This window comes from Cyprinus carpio, chromosome B15 (assembly GCF_018340385.1).
Source record: "Cyprinus carpio isolate SPL01 chromosome B15, ASM1834038v1, whole genome shotgun sequence".
In the NCBI taxonomy this organism is placed as follows: Eukaryota; Metazoa; Chordata; class Actinopteri; order Cypriniformes; family Cyprinidae; genus Cyprinus; species Cyprinus carpio.
Window position 1 is genome coordinate 21,218,749 of NC_056611.1, and position 15,380 is coordinate 21,234,128.

The 15,380-nt window shown below is 34.8% G+C and overlaps 1 protein-coding gene across 6 annotated transcripts in view; it reads left to right on the forward strand.

Annotated features, from left to right (window-relative positions):
• LOC109090521 (protein furry homolog) overlaps positions 1 to 15,380 on the forward strand; it is a 53,962-nt gene that overhangs the window by 2,513 nt on the left and 36,069 nt on the right. For 4 of the 6 annotated variants that reach the window (XM_042739760.1, XM_042739766.1, XM_042739764.1 and 1 more), the window contains exons 2-9: positions 9,131 to 9,321; positions 10,691 to 10,744; positions 12,178 to 12,317; positions 13,456 to 13,546; positions 13,853 to 13,932; positions 14,033 to 14,113; positions 14,698 to 14,866; positions 15,091 to 15,183. In XM_042739760.1, the coding sequence (XP_042595694.1) occupies positions 9,131 to 9,321; positions 10,691 to 10,744; positions 12,178 to 12,317; positions 13,456 to 13,546; positions 13,853 to 13,932; positions 14,033 to 14,113; positions 14,698 to 14,866; positions 15,091 to 15,183 (899 nt within the window). Of the gene's footprint in view, positions 1 to 1,804; positions 2,025 to 9,130; positions 9,322 to 10,690; positions 10,745 to 12,177; positions 12,318 to 13,455; positions 13,547 to 13,852; positions 13,933 to 14,032; positions 14,114 to 14,697; positions 14,867 to 15,090; positions 15,184 to 15,380 lie in introns of those variants that run through there. The other 2 variants (XM_042739761.1, XM_042739765.1) reach the window with 1 other exon arrangement.

Sequence of the window (15,380 nt, forward strand, 5' to 3'; positions counted from 1 at the left end):
AATTTAGTGGATTCATATTAGTAATAGTAAGAATACATAGACTGTTTTCCTCCAGAAAACAAGTGGACAACTTTAAACTGGCCTGATAACTAGAGTGTGAGCATTATGTAATTAAGGGCAAGTTCTTGACATCGGAGGGATAGAGAGGGGTATGATGGGATTATGTAGTGACTCAGGATGTGCAACGCTTGCCAGCAAATCAGCAGTGTGTAAACTCTCAATGCAAATTCTGAAAGGATCTAACCAGTCCCAGTAATTATACTGGATGGCTATGTTGGTCCACCAGCCAGAACAGCAGCACCATATGATACTGTATGCATTTCACAAAGTGCCTTTGTGACGAAGACTTTTGCTTACTAGAAATGTCACAACCGATCTTGTTTACAGCTGCATTGATTGGACTTGGGTTTGTGCTGACCTTTGCTGACATCTTGTGAGCTTTGGACTCTGTAGAAGTTCTTATTTAGACCCTCAGCAAAAAAATTAAGAAACTAGCATGTGAGAATCAGCTTGCGCTGATGTTACAACTTGCAGTTGTCTTTTTTCATACTTGACTGACACTTGTGATGAATGAGGACTTTAGCACTGGTTCAAGGCAAAACCAACAGTGAGTGTGGAAATGAAGAGTCATGGAAGGTCATTGGTGCCACACAAAAAGTGGGCAAATGCTTTGGAATATACAGTGGCCCAAAAAAGTTGATATATTTGCAAGTGAATATCTTTGCATTATTTTACAAGTGGCATGTCATTTGAAAGAAAGAAAAGATTTCACAAAAACACATTTGTTTGGTTTCAAATGACAAAATAAGAGATAAGCTGCCTCCCATTCAAAAAAAAACTTTTTTTATTTTTTTATTTTCAAAGAAGTCTCTTGTGCTCCAAAGCTGCATTTATAATACAATTACAATCAAACAATTACAAATACCATAAAATAAAATTGTGAAAAATTATCATTTAAGATAAAGTTTTTTATGTAACGAATATAATGTGTGTGTGTGTGTATATATATATATATATATATATATATATATATATATATATATATATATATATATATATGATGAAAATGGTTGTACAGATTATTATTTTTGTGTAAATTGTGATACATTTTTTTCAGGATTAATTTTTTTGGAACAAAAATAAAATACAAAAGTAAAATAAAGCTCTTTCATAGGGAAAATGACTGATCAGTTTGTTAAAAGTAATTGCAAAAGTGACGTAAAGCTCTTTCATCATCTGTTTGCAGATACTATTTGGTTTCATTTTGGTTTTCATTTTGTATTTAATGCAAGCACATTAAAGCATTTTTAAGTGTGATTTAAGTGTCCAACATGTTCAGTATTTTTGGGGCCACTGTATAGTAATGCAATTTGGGAATTAAATCACCATGGATTTTCTCCTTGAATTCCAGTTTATCCCATAGTATTGGTGACTGCTAACTACCAGCGTTTGGAACATGTGCAGGTACTGTACATACACTATAGTAGCCAAACAAACCTTGTCTGGGGCTTCATCTTTACCTGTAAATCTGGATACTAACCTACCAGTTGCCCATTTCCTGGATATTCTCACATGCTCAATCTGAGGAGGACAGTCGGGAGAGTCTCTCTCACTTGGGATGCAAGCAAACAGAGGTTATAATTAACCACGCGGGGCTAAGAGGATTTCTCCCTGCTCTCCCAGCACTGCTTGCAGCCTCTGACTCTGGGTTATTTAAAGCGAACCTGCCTAGAGAGAGAGAGGGGAGGAGGGTGGGTTGGACACACTTAGAGGAGGGGAGAGAGCTTAGCGGATCTGTGGCGCTCTGTTCTGACTCAGTCTGTGGCGGCAAGATCTCTGTTTAGCATCACTCTCCCACAGCAGCCGATTCCACCTGCCTGCTCCGGCCGCTGCTGCAGGCAGGGGTGGAAACGTGCAGGACCTCAGCATCCTCTGACTTCACCGACTTGCAGATATGGCCAGCCAGCAGGACTCGGGTTTCTTTGAGATCAGCATCAAGTCCCTGCTAAAGTCCTGGAGCAGCAGTGAGTATCTTGGCGCTCAGAGCCGCGGGATCGCAGCCAGGGCTGGCGGGATGCATCCAGAATTAGTTTGCATGTGAGAGGGCGAGTTTGTTGCTCTGGTGCACGTGCTCCGGTGTTGTTGTCCTCTTTTGTTTATTTAATATTCTGGGGATTTTATTAGGTCAGTGTTATATGGACTTTATAGCATGTATGCTATCTCTATTTTACATTTGTGCGTGTAGTAAGGCTTAAAGGGATACTTAATGCAAAAAAAATGACAATTCTGGCATTGTTTATTCATCTTCCGTCATTCCAAACTTTCTGTATGTGGAACACGGAAGATATTTTGAGGAACTATGGAGTCCAAAACAACATAGAGCCCCACTGACATTTTTCAAAATATCTTCTTTTGTGTTTAGCAGAAGAAATACATTTATACAGGTTTGGAATGACAAGGGTGATTTATCATTTTAAGGACAGGGTATCCTAATGCTGTCTGTGTGTATAGGTATTGTAGAGAAAGATGGAGCTCTTCAAACATGCTTTACATTTACATTTGATGCCATAACATTGATATCAGTGAATAAAACTGGGTCTATAACATTATTTTATGTCAAGACTGCTTCTATAAGATCTTGTTGTACAGAACTGACTGTTTATTAAAAGGTGGAGGTGGTTGACATTTTTTTCTATTTTGCATTGTAATCCCTGTCCCGGTGTTCTGGTACACAGTATGCTCCCTAGAGCAGTGTGCATCAGGTGCCTGTTCTCACCAGCCTAACTGACCAATCAGCTGTGAGGGATGGTCAGCCCTCAGCCAATCAGCTTGCAGCAAGAGTGGCAGTGAACATTCTGTGCTGTTTTCTGATAACCTAGAAGTGTCTCCTTAAGAAATCAATGTAGATTAACATATAATACCTTTTTAATATGTAATACATTTATGAGCAAGGATGCATTAAATTTGTTTAATAGTGAAAGTAAAGACATTTATGATGTAAAAAAAAATCTGTTTAAAATAAATGCTGTTCTCTGATTAAACTTTCAATTCATCAAAGAATTTTGAAGAAAACAAGTTAAACTGTTTCCACAAAAATATTATTAAGCACTAAAAACTGTCAACATAGATAATAATAAGAAATGTTTCTTATGCACCAGATCAGAATATTAGAATGATTCAGAAGAATTATGTGACACTAAAGAGTGGAGTAATGAGTACTGAAAATTGAACTTTGCATTGCAGGAATAAATATTGAAATAGAAAACAGTTATTTTAAAATTTAATAACATTTACCAATATTACTATCTTTACTGTATTTTTTAATTAAATAAATGCAGCCTTGGTGAGCATAAGAGACTCCTTGTAAAAACATTTGAAAAATTGTATTAAAACCTCTGGTAGTGCTTGTTTATGTACATTTCATATGTACTGTAAATATTTTCTCATACATCATACTGTATGTTGCAAGTAGTTTTATGTGTTGTTTTTACAGACCTTTGTTTCTGTAATTCAGAGGCGAATACTTTTTAATTTTAACTTTTTTTTGAATGACGAAATATCTTCTTTTCAAGCTAGAGTGATAACAAATATTAATAAAAACAATAAATTTTAAATATTTCAGCCTGACAATTTAATCCTCAGTTTTAGACCAAATCATAATCTCTATCTCTCTCTCTGCCTCAGAGTAAATGGGTGTAACGTTCTTATCACTAAATCAGATGTGCTTTGCACAGTGTACCAAATATATTTTTAGCACTGGCTCAGAGGTTTAGAGCTGTGAGTGTCTTTAGGCCTAATGGCTAAATCCAGAAAAAAATGTCCTTGTTTTTTAGCTGTCATAATCAGCACGTCTCTCAAATATCTGCAAACGTATCTCATCTTTCAGTTTTTTTGTTTGTCCTCCTGACCTTTCTGTATGACACAAGGATAGCCAACTTTCTTCAAATGGTACAGTGTGTTCGGGCAGTTACACAACCTGATCCTGTTACTCTGGGTTATAGTATACTATAGGTGTGGATGCCCATGGGCGTCCAGTGTGTGACCTCTGGATGCCTTTTATTCTTTGAAAGGCCTGCAAGTCTTGTTCTGTATATTTAAAAAGTTTTTTTTTTTTTTGTCATTGATTACATCTTCAGTGTCTTGTTTAGGACACAAAGTGAGTCAAGACATCCCTGGACTTTGGTGTGAAATATCGACAGTTTAGGATTGTACATCATGGTATTGAGTTTGAGCTGCAGATTCCATATCCATTCTTGCTGTGCTGTGAACTAAGATTTTTTTCTGTTTGTTGATGAAAGTAACCAGTGGGATATGAGTGGGCTTTGTGTGCTAACTTTCTGATAACCATCTGAAAATGGATGGGAATTTATTTAGAGTTATGGCAGTCATCCTCAGGGGCCTTTTGTACACAGTTGGTGTCTATGGATGTAAAAAGCCCACATTATTTACATTAGTGGGGGATTTTGTTAGATGTATGTTTTTCCCGTGCTTGTTGTCCACTCCCTGAGCAAGAAAAATGTTGGGAGGACACAACAGGATTTGTTTTCGAAAGAAAAGAGTGGTGTAATATATGTCTGTGTCTGTGTTTATGTGTGTGTGAAATAGTGAGGCGTTGTTTTGTGTCTTGTATTGTCCCTGTTGGGAGCAGTTCAATACTCAGAGGCTGCTCTGCAGAGCGCTGATGTAATGCTCTGTCTGAGCCCATCTCTTGTTTGCAGAGTCACATGTAATGCATTAGGCTGCCGTAATCATCCAGACTGGCACTGGAGCCCTACTACTGTGGTAAAAATGGTTTTCTGAAGAAAATGAGAGTAGTGCTTGTAAATGCAAAACTCCATGATGCTAGTGTGTTATTTGGAGTGTTGCTGTCTTGTATCTAGGCTACGTACTTGAGCCACAGGTGGTTGTTGAGGTATTCTCTTGCTAGTCGGTTATTCATCTTATGACACTTTGTAGCAACCTGATAGAATCACATTCATTTACTAGAAACTGATTTTTAATGATTCTGAATGAATCTTTAGTTTCAAGATGATTACTTCTTTTGAAGTCATCAGTCAGCCTAATTTCAACTTTTTTCAAAAAAAAAATAAAAAATCATATTCAGTCCCTAAATTTCAGCTGAACTTTCACTAATTCTGAAGAGAGAATCACAGCAAACAATCTGGCCAGATTGAACTTCTTATATTTAATAGTGATTTTTATTTAATATTTTGTATCCACTACCATTCAAAAGTTAAGGCGAGACACTGCAGGTTAATAGGGTAAAACAATATAGCTAATAGTTATCACCTTACTTACCAAGCTGATTGATTACATTGATAATTGCAATAAATTTTTGTATTACAAGTTTTCTAAAATGTTTTGTTTAAATATGCAAATTAGGCATTATTTAATGAAATATGCACTAATTTGCATACATTTCTAGTACAAAAATCTGAACACTAGATGAAGTCAGTTTCAAAATTCTTGTTTAATTTTTTTTTGACATATTAGAGTCAAATGTTTTTACAGAGGGAATTCTTTTTGTCACTCCATTTTTCAGAAAATATTCTGAACAGCTAGAAAACTATTTTTCACAGTTTTGGGGGGAATAAAATGTTTATAATAAACAAAAAAATAAAATAACAAAAAACCCCTCAAAAAAAATCATAAAAAATACAGAAATAAAAAAAAAAACAAAGTTTTGTGTGAATAAGTGATACTGAAGTGGAGATTTATGGCTCAGTGTTGGAGAAAAAACTCATTTTGAAAAAACAGCCTTTAAAAATATGTATTGTAATTTAAATCTATTGACAAAAATATATAAAGTGCTATAAAAGAAACACTTAACAGTGTCTTTTGGATGTTTTATTTCTGTAAGTCTGAAAAAACACTTTATGAAAAGCCAAAAAGCCAAAAATCAAAAAACTGACAGGTGCATGAAAAAACTGTGTTTTGAGATACTGGATTTTTGACTTTCATGATCTGTAAGATCTAATCTTCAAAATTAAAACAAAAAAACTTTTGAAATGTTTTACTTTACATGTAATGAATCTAGAATATATGAAAGTTTCACTTTTTGAAATAAGTTACAAAAAATTAACTTTTTCACAATATTCTAATTTTTTGAGATGCACCTGATGCACCTGTACATACATACACATATATATATATATATATATATATATATATATATATATATATATATATATATATATATATATATATATATATATATATATATATATATATATATATATATGTCACCCTGAACCACAAAACCAGTCTTAAGTCGCTGGGGTATATTTGTAGCAATAGCCAAAAATACATTGTATGTATAATTATTGATTTTTTTTATGCCAAAAATCATTAGGATATTAAGCAAAGATCATGTTCCATGAAGATATTTTGTAAATGTCCTTCTGTAAATATATTAAAACTTAATTTTTGATTAGTGTAATGCATTGCTAAGGACTTCATTTGGACAACTTTAAAGGCGATTTTCTCAATATTTCGATTTTTTTGCACCCTCAGATTCCAAATTTTTTATATAATGAAAATAATAGTTGTATCTCAGCTAAATATTGTCCTATCCTATCAAGTCATACAGCAATTGAAAGCTTTTTTATTCAGCTTTCAAATGATGTATAAATCTCAATTTCAAAAATTTGACCCTTATGACTGGTTTTGTGGTCCAGGGTCATATAAATATATTAGTGCTGTCAAACGATTAATCCAAATCGCATCCAAAATAAAAAAAAACTTGTTTACATAATATATGTGTGTGTACTGTGTATATTTACTATGTATATGTAAATACACAAACATGCATATATATATTTAAGAAAAATGTTATGTTTAAACATTTAAAATATTTATATATAGTATCAATTATATTAATATAAATATATACATGAAAATATTTTCACAATATATAGGCAACTGTATGCGTGTGTATTTATATATACATAATAAATATACACAGTATACACACATATATAAATTAAAACTTTTATTTTGGATGCGATTAATCGTTTAACAGCACTTATATAATTAATATTAAAAAAAAAACACAAAAACATAATATATATATTTATTTTCTATATTTTATTATATATATATTTTTTAAATTAACATTTTTTAAAGGAAATTAGGAAAATAGTTTGTTTATCTTTATTTATTGACATTTTAATGCTTGAGATCTGTTTATGCATTTTGTTTATGCAATAATTTTTTTTAGTTTTGCAAGCCTAGTTGGCTTCTCATTGCGGTTTTCCCAAGGGAAGATTGTGTAATGGAGTCGGTCGGTGGAATTCAGAAGCTAGATAGTATATCTCACTTTACGCCGTCTGTGTTTCTACATATGTGCAAACAAGGGAGTGAAAGTGAGTGAGTCTGTGCCCAATCGAAAGATGTTTACACTGTTGGTTAGTGGTGAAGGGGAGATCAGGACGTATAGTGTGCACTCAGGGATAAATATAGCCCTGCAGCTATGCCACTAGCATGTCAGTCCTGCACACTTGCCCAGGCCTCAGCTAAATATTCCAGCCTGACCTTCAGTCTCAAGAGGCAGTGGACATTTACGCTGCAATAGAGAGCTTTCAGAAGAGGCGAGCACACGTGTGGATCTGTTATCACCTAATTTTTGGACTTTTGTTTCAACTCGCACTGGGACCGTTACAGTATGGGTCAAGTGGCGATTGGGAGAAGGTCTCGCTATCACTGAAGTGACTGATAAGGACGTGTGAAGTTTGGAAAACTGGATCCCATATGCTGCTCCCCTACTATGGACAGCACAGTCATGTGCTGGAATAAAACCAGCATGATAAACTTCATGAAAGGTCTGGGTAGGTGCTACAAGAGAGAGAGAGAAAGAGCAATGAGTGAGAATCTGTCAGTGAATGATGATGAAACTTGTAAACAAACAAAGTCTTTAAGTAACAGAATTAGTAAAATGTGACACAGTGTAGTTGAACAAATGCAAGGCGAGCTTCAAACTTACCCATGAGGTTTTATTGGTGTCTAGATCTTATAATCTTATATAGCAAAACAGACTGTTTATTTTGAAGAAATATATAGATCTAAGGTGGTTTGATGAAATTAAGATATGTTTGTTGCCAACTGCAGTGTACAGTATGTTAATAAATGATTGTGCAGTCAGATAGAATGCAATGAAATGAAGGAAATATTAATATTATTATTAATTATATTAATAATAAAAAATAGTTTATAATTTTTATAAATAATAAATATTTTTTAAATTAATCAATTTATTGTTAAAGAATATTATTTAATAAAATTTAGTTTTAGCATTTGGGATGTTATTTACATTAAGAATATGCTATTCAATCATAAACTAGCATGTAGTGGTGCAGAAATTTTGCACATTTATGATTAGTTAATGAGTTCTTATTAAATATATTAAACTTTAGATTGGAAAAAGTGAATTAAAAAATGTTAAACTTTAGTTGTTTTCGGAGGTGAAATACCGTATATTACAAATATTTTTGTTCTATTCAGAGGAAAGCAAAACCCAGTTTAAGCCATGTGTAACAAAGTCTGTTCTCATTAACATATGATAAGAAATTTGTTGTCAAAATCTGTTACTTACAGTACAGTCCAGTAGCTTGTGTGTGTGTGTGTGTGTGTGTGTGTGTGTGTGTGTGTGTGTGTGTGTGTGTGTGTGTGTGTGTGTGTGTGTGTGTGTGTGTGTTTGTGAGCTCTGTGAAAGAATATTACAACTTCTTGATATGAAATTGACCTTTCTGCTTCTAGGGTGTTACTTTAGTTTGTGTTGAGGAAAGCTGGGCGTTACTTTGTGTACACAGGTTTCAGTCGCTGGCAAGCTGCAGGATGAAAATTATTGGGAAATTCTGAAATGGATTTCACTATCTGGATTAGGAAACGGCCATTGTCTGGAATACTATAATTGATTATATACATTCAAATAGTTTTTGACCTCTAAACTAGAACACTATAAAATGCATGTGATTTATTCTGTTAAATAATGCAGATTTTCCATTTTTGGGTTTCTAAAAAAAGACAAATACAATACATGCAGTATTTTAGACACACTGAGAACACCTCATTTCCATGTACATATTTATTTATAATTTTAATATTATTTCTCCTTCTTTTTTTTTGTCTAAAGCTTCACCAGGGTACAGCAAGCCTCCTGTCCCACCAGTTTGCTGCTCACAGGGTGAGAAGAGGCCGCCGGCCATGATGCCCATCAGCGTGGACCCAGAGAGCCGTCCGGGCGAATACGTGCTCAAGAGCCTCTTCGCCAACTTCACCACCATCTCAGAGCGCAAAATACGGATCGTCATGGCCGAACCTTTGGTAAGTGACAGTTTTGAACTATTGAAGGTAACGATCTTGAGACCTGTGACCATTCTAGTCCCAGAACTCATCTGTCTCTGAGGACTGTGGAGATGGCTACCATATATTGGATTGGCTTGTTTGGACTGAATCTAATAAGGAAATATAAAATAATCTGGCAAATCCTAGTTGTTTATGTAGCTCAGCACATGACCGTACATCTATGTATGGTTCTTGTCAATAAAAAGTAAATTTATATCTGTCAGAAATGGAAAATACAGATGAGATTTTAGTGTTAAAATATTGATTGTTTATCTCTAAAGACACTGAACACTTGCCAGCCTTGTTAGTATTTTCCAGACAACAGGCAAATTTACCTGCTTGCGTGTTTAACAGCGAGATGCTAGTTTCATGGCCGACAGGCAGGCTAGTGTTAATTAACCTTTCCCAGGACAGATATATTATGTCCCTCAAAATATCTGCCACTAGGATGAGCTCATCTTCTTCTAATTTTATAAACAAATCTGAGATGCCACAGTTGTGTAGTGTATTGTTTGATAAAGAATAGTATGACCTGGATTATCTGCAGTTTATTTGCACAACGACATCCCTCTGACCGATTGTACTTGAACAGTAAATAGAGCGATTCATAGCTGCAGTATTTTTTTGGTTTCTGGGTGTTATTTACTTTTCTTTCTCTTAAGACACAACTAGAGTGTTTTTATGGGGTGGTCATGTCTTGAGATACCCCAGTCTTTTGATTCAGAATTGGAGAAAGGTCCTGCAAGACCATAAGGCGGTCCATTAACCTCTTATAAAAGCCTTGAGGGATATTGCCCTGTCCTTGTCTGCCCTCTCATCTGTTTCTCCCTCAAATGACTCCAGCATCTGAAATATTTATTAACCTAAGATGAAAGTGGTGCTTCACTGGACTGAATGAGCTCAAATTAAATTTAACACAGTCTGAATGTTTAATGTCTGACTAGACCAGCTGGGTCAGAGAAGACAGTCTGTTCTGGGCCTAAAATCCAAATAACAAAATGATAATAGTATTTGAATATCCAAATCACTTATTTACTGCTGTCACCTGAAAAGAAGCTACACACAATTTTGGGTCTTTGAAACATCTTATGTTACCCGAGTACGAGTACGAAATGTAGGTCAGTTTGTTTTTTACACAACCTGTGTTGTTTAATCAGCAGGTCCGATCTGTGATAGTTGCTAAGATCAGCGTTTTCACATTGTAAGACTCTGCAGGTTGCCCTGTTTGTATATGCACACTGCTGTTAAAAAGGTTGGGGTCAGGAAGATTTTTTTTCCCTCAACAAAATACTTTAATTCTTTAAGAATGCATTCAATTAATTTTTACCTTTTTCTGGTGTCTTTACAGGAAAAACCTTTGGTAAAGTCTCTTCAGAGGGGTGAAGATCCGCAGTTTGACCAAGTAAGTACTGCTTGCTTTTCCCCATGTCCAGTCCGTAGACAGATGTCCCAGCGGAAAGACAAGAGACAGCATTTTAGCTGCCTGGCTGTGCCAAAAAATTAATCTGACTTTTTGAATTATTAAAATAGATTCATGGATCTGTCTGGCCTTTAAAGCATTCAAAGTGACCTCAGTAAAAGCCTGATGTGGTTTTTGGCTCATCTGGCTGTCTGGGAGTGAACAAGTCCATTTGCATTTCTGATAGATTAGATAAGAGAGTTTTATGCCTCAAATTCACAATAGGTAGGAGACACTGCATGCTCCATCAGGTCATCAAACATTTTGTGCAGTGGGTGAGACATTATATCTCTATAATTTACGTAATTGTTTCTGATTGTTTTATACAGGCCTCAACAATAAGGATTGCATTTAATTTTCATTGCAAATTTAAATTTATTTCCTTGCAATTTGATCCAAAAAAAAAAAATTGTGAGAACATGATAATATGAAATTATAAATAATATAAAATATAAATATAGATATATAAATATTAAAAAATATACAAAATATGATATAAAATTAATACAAGTATAAAAAATTATTAATGTAAATAAGGTATTTTTCATTTAAATTAATTTAAAAAAGTAAAAATTTAAAGTTTGCAGCCTGTCAGGGCAAGTAAAAAAATCTGAAGCAAAAGCCAAACTGAGCAAGCAGAAACAAACAAACAAAAAAATCCTTAATGTTTGATTTGTTATATACTTATTATTCCTAAACTTGCTCATTACGATGAACTAATGTGTAAATGAATGACAAAAGTATCTGCAAAATTAATAAATGTACAAAATGTCTAAAAAACAGAATTTAATTTCATATAACCTTGAGTAAATGTATCAAAATCCCAGAATGAAAGGTCTTTTTATTGCTGGCTTGGGTGGAGTGTGTGTTCCCTGCCCAGAGTTTGTAAGTTTGTTTCTGTATGCATGTATGTGTGTGTGTGTGTTGGAGGCAGGTGAATAGCAGCCTCATTCACAACTCACAGGGCTGCGTTTGTACCCATGATCCCCTGGGCTTTTCAGCAGCCTCACTGAGAGGTGATTCTTCTCCCAGGGTTCATCAGGGAATGAAGGGCTCACTGTGTTCACCCTCAGCCCCTGAACACCACCCTTTCTCCCTCCCTTTCCTGTGTGTCGATTCCTCACCAGGGACCGCCTTTCCTTCCTGCACTCATTACCCCAACTCCCTCCTCTTTTCTCGCTGTCTTTGCATCTTGGATACATATTTAAGACACATGCTCGCACAAAGTCCCTGCTTTCACCAAGACCACCTCCACACTCAAAATAACTTTCTCCTGAATATGCACCAGGAAATACATGGCCTACATACAGTATTAAACACTAGGTGCATTTTTAGCTTGTTTATGTGGAGATTAATACATGCTCTCTTTTTTTCAGTTGATCAGCACAATGAGTTCCCTGGCCGAGTATTGCCTACCATCTATCTTGCGAACCCTGTTTGACTGGTACAAAAGACAGAATGGAGCTGATGATGAATCCCATGAGTACCGACCACGTTCAAATACAAAGTCCAAAAAGTGAGTCCCGTTTGTATCGCTTAGATAAGGCTGATCATTTAAGTGTAATACAGTTTGATATAGTTAATTATGCGTAATAGAGTTAATTAATGCAAATCTGCCTCATATGCAACTATTACAGAAGGGTCAAACAGTCATGATACTCCAGAAGGAAAAACAATGCATTAATAGTCGGGGGGTGAAAACTTTTGAACAGAATGAAGATATGTACATTTTTCTTATTTTGCCTATATATATATATATATATATATATATATATATAATATATATATATATATATATATATATATATATATATATATATATATATATTTATATATATATATATATATATATATATATATATATATTATATATATATATATTATATATATATATATATATAATTTTTTTTTTTTGCCCTTCAGAGGCTACATGTTTCCCAGAAGACAAAGTTAAATTAACAACAAATTAACCCTGATCTTCAAATTCAAAAAGTTTTCACCCCCCGGCTCTTAATGCATTGTTTTTTTTTCCTTTTGGAGCATCATTGAGCGTTTGAAACTTCTGTAATAGTTGCATATGAGTCCCTGAGTTGTCCTCAGTGTGAAAAGATGGATCTCAAAATCATACAGTCATTGTTGGAAAGGGTTCAAATACACAAAAATGCTGCAAAACCAAAGAATTTGTGGCACCTGGGGGATTTTTCTGAATAACGGCAGGCAGTTTAACGGTTCACAGTTGGAGTTCTGAGCCATATATTTTTATTCATATTTTAGACATTTTAGGATTTTTCAGCATTTATTTAAAGTAGGAATCTTTTGTAACAATATAGTAAATGTCTTTACTATGAATTTTGATCACTTTAACGCATCCTTTGCTGAATAAAAGTATTGATTTCTTTCAAAAATATATTTTAAAAACATCTTTCTGTGGGACTGTGATGCAATTTTGTCACTTGGCCTGATGACTTTTGTCTTAACTGGATAGTGCCAGAATAGCCCAGTGACATCAGATAGCCAAGTGGGTGTTGAGTGACTCAGATGCTTATGTGACTTCTGCTTCCTGTAGCTGGAGTGCAAAACTCCATTTCATCATTGAGAAATTATATTTTAGTGAAACTGGCTTACATAATCTGTTTACATTCTCTCTTTCCCAGTGATGAGCAGCAGAAAGATTATCTGCTGGAGAGGAGAGACCTAGCCATAGACTTCATCTTCTCTCTGGTCCTCATAGAGGTTCTCAAACAGGTAACACACACTCTGATTGTACGAGTTTGTACAAAGTACAAGTTTGCCTGTGGATCATCACCAAGGATCTATGGTGGTTTTTGCCTTGCCAGACAATCAGAATTGTCCCAATCAGCTTCAAATTTTATAGCGAATTGGGTTTTGTTTCCTTTGGCAACCAAATGGCAAATTTATCCATAGATTAAGGCTTAGAAGAGTTACACAGTTTAGTGGTTATTATACAAAGGTATTTGAAATCACAGAAAGCCATAATTGGCCAATCAAAACCAAATTATAAAATGTAATACTGTTTGTGTTTTTGGCCAGATGCCCCTCCACCCATTTGTGGATGGTTTGGTCCATGAAGTCATTAATTTGACTTTTAAGCACTTCAGATATAAAGAGGGGTAAGAGACTTTTTCCTATATTGGATACATTTAGTATAATGTATACATTCATATAAATTCATACATCTGCTTTACTGTTTACATTTCTTTTTATGACTAGGTATAATGGACCCAACATTGCCAACATGCACATTGTAGCTGATCTATATGCAGAGGTTATCGGAGTCTTAGCACAAGCAAAGTAAGAACTCAATCCAACAATTTTTGTTTAGCAGTGTTGAACTGTGCTTTTTTAAATGTGCAGAAAACATACTAGGTCTGGAAATCAGCCTTTGTGTTTCTAAATCTTCAGAAGCACATAGCTTTCAAGTGGTCTGAATGCTTAGCATCCTCTATTCATAAGTGTCATTCCTATAATCTGTGTGGTACTCTACAAAACAACTGCGTCTGTTGCAAAATAGTTGCCTCTGTGCATTTCTTTTGTTTCCGCCTGGGTGAAATATTCTGGGAAACTGTTGTCTGTTGGTGTTTGCTTGCTTGCTCAAGTGATGTTACCAGGCCTCTGGTTGTCTTATTAGACAGCTTGAGGGCAAGACTTGTGAGAGGGCAGGGGCACCAGTGCTGTGTTATTTTAATTGATTTTGATTTTCCAGAAATGTTGCTTTTGTAAAACTGTGACGTCATAGAAATGAGTAAAATCTTAAAAGGTCTAAAAGGTTTCATCTAACATATGATCAACTCGATTTCTCATTGTAAGTGCTTGTGAAGAATAACGCTTGCCCTCAAGCTGGTGATTTATCTGTCCATCATAATTTTTTTTTGTAGATTTCCTGCTGTTAAAAAGAGGTTCATGAGTGAGCTGAAGGAGCTCCGTCAGAAGGAGCAGAGCCCATACGTGGTCCAAAGCACCATCAGCCTCATCATGGGCGTGAAGTTCTTCCGAGTGAAAATGTATCCTGTAGAGGAGTTTGAAGCCTCCTTTCAGTTCATGCAGGTAAATGTAGACTATTAAGACATTTCACAAAGCATACATTTGTACTGTAGCCTTTTTATTTATTTTTTTGCTCATTTGTTTAATATTTAATTTATTATATTTCATTTAAATACATTTATACTGAATGACTTAGATAAGGCTATAGTGATAAGCTCAATGATATTAGCTCTCAAGAATGTGAAGGCTAACAGTTTTTCTCTATGCTATGCTCCTTTCTGTTACAGGAGTGTGCACAGTATTTCCTGGAAGTGAAGGACAAAGACATCAAACATGCTTTGGCTGGACTCTTTGTAGAAATTCTAGTTCCTGTAGCAGCGGTTAGAGAAATGTTTTAAAGATCTGTCAACACTCTGCAAATTGGATGCTATTTATTTACATATGTTTTGAACATTGCGAACCACTCACACATCATTGTATTTGACCTGTTGGTCAAGTAATTGTTTTAATAACGTATATAGCCATATATCACCCTTTTTAATCCTTATTTTGGTAGAAACATTTTGATCCTCATTAT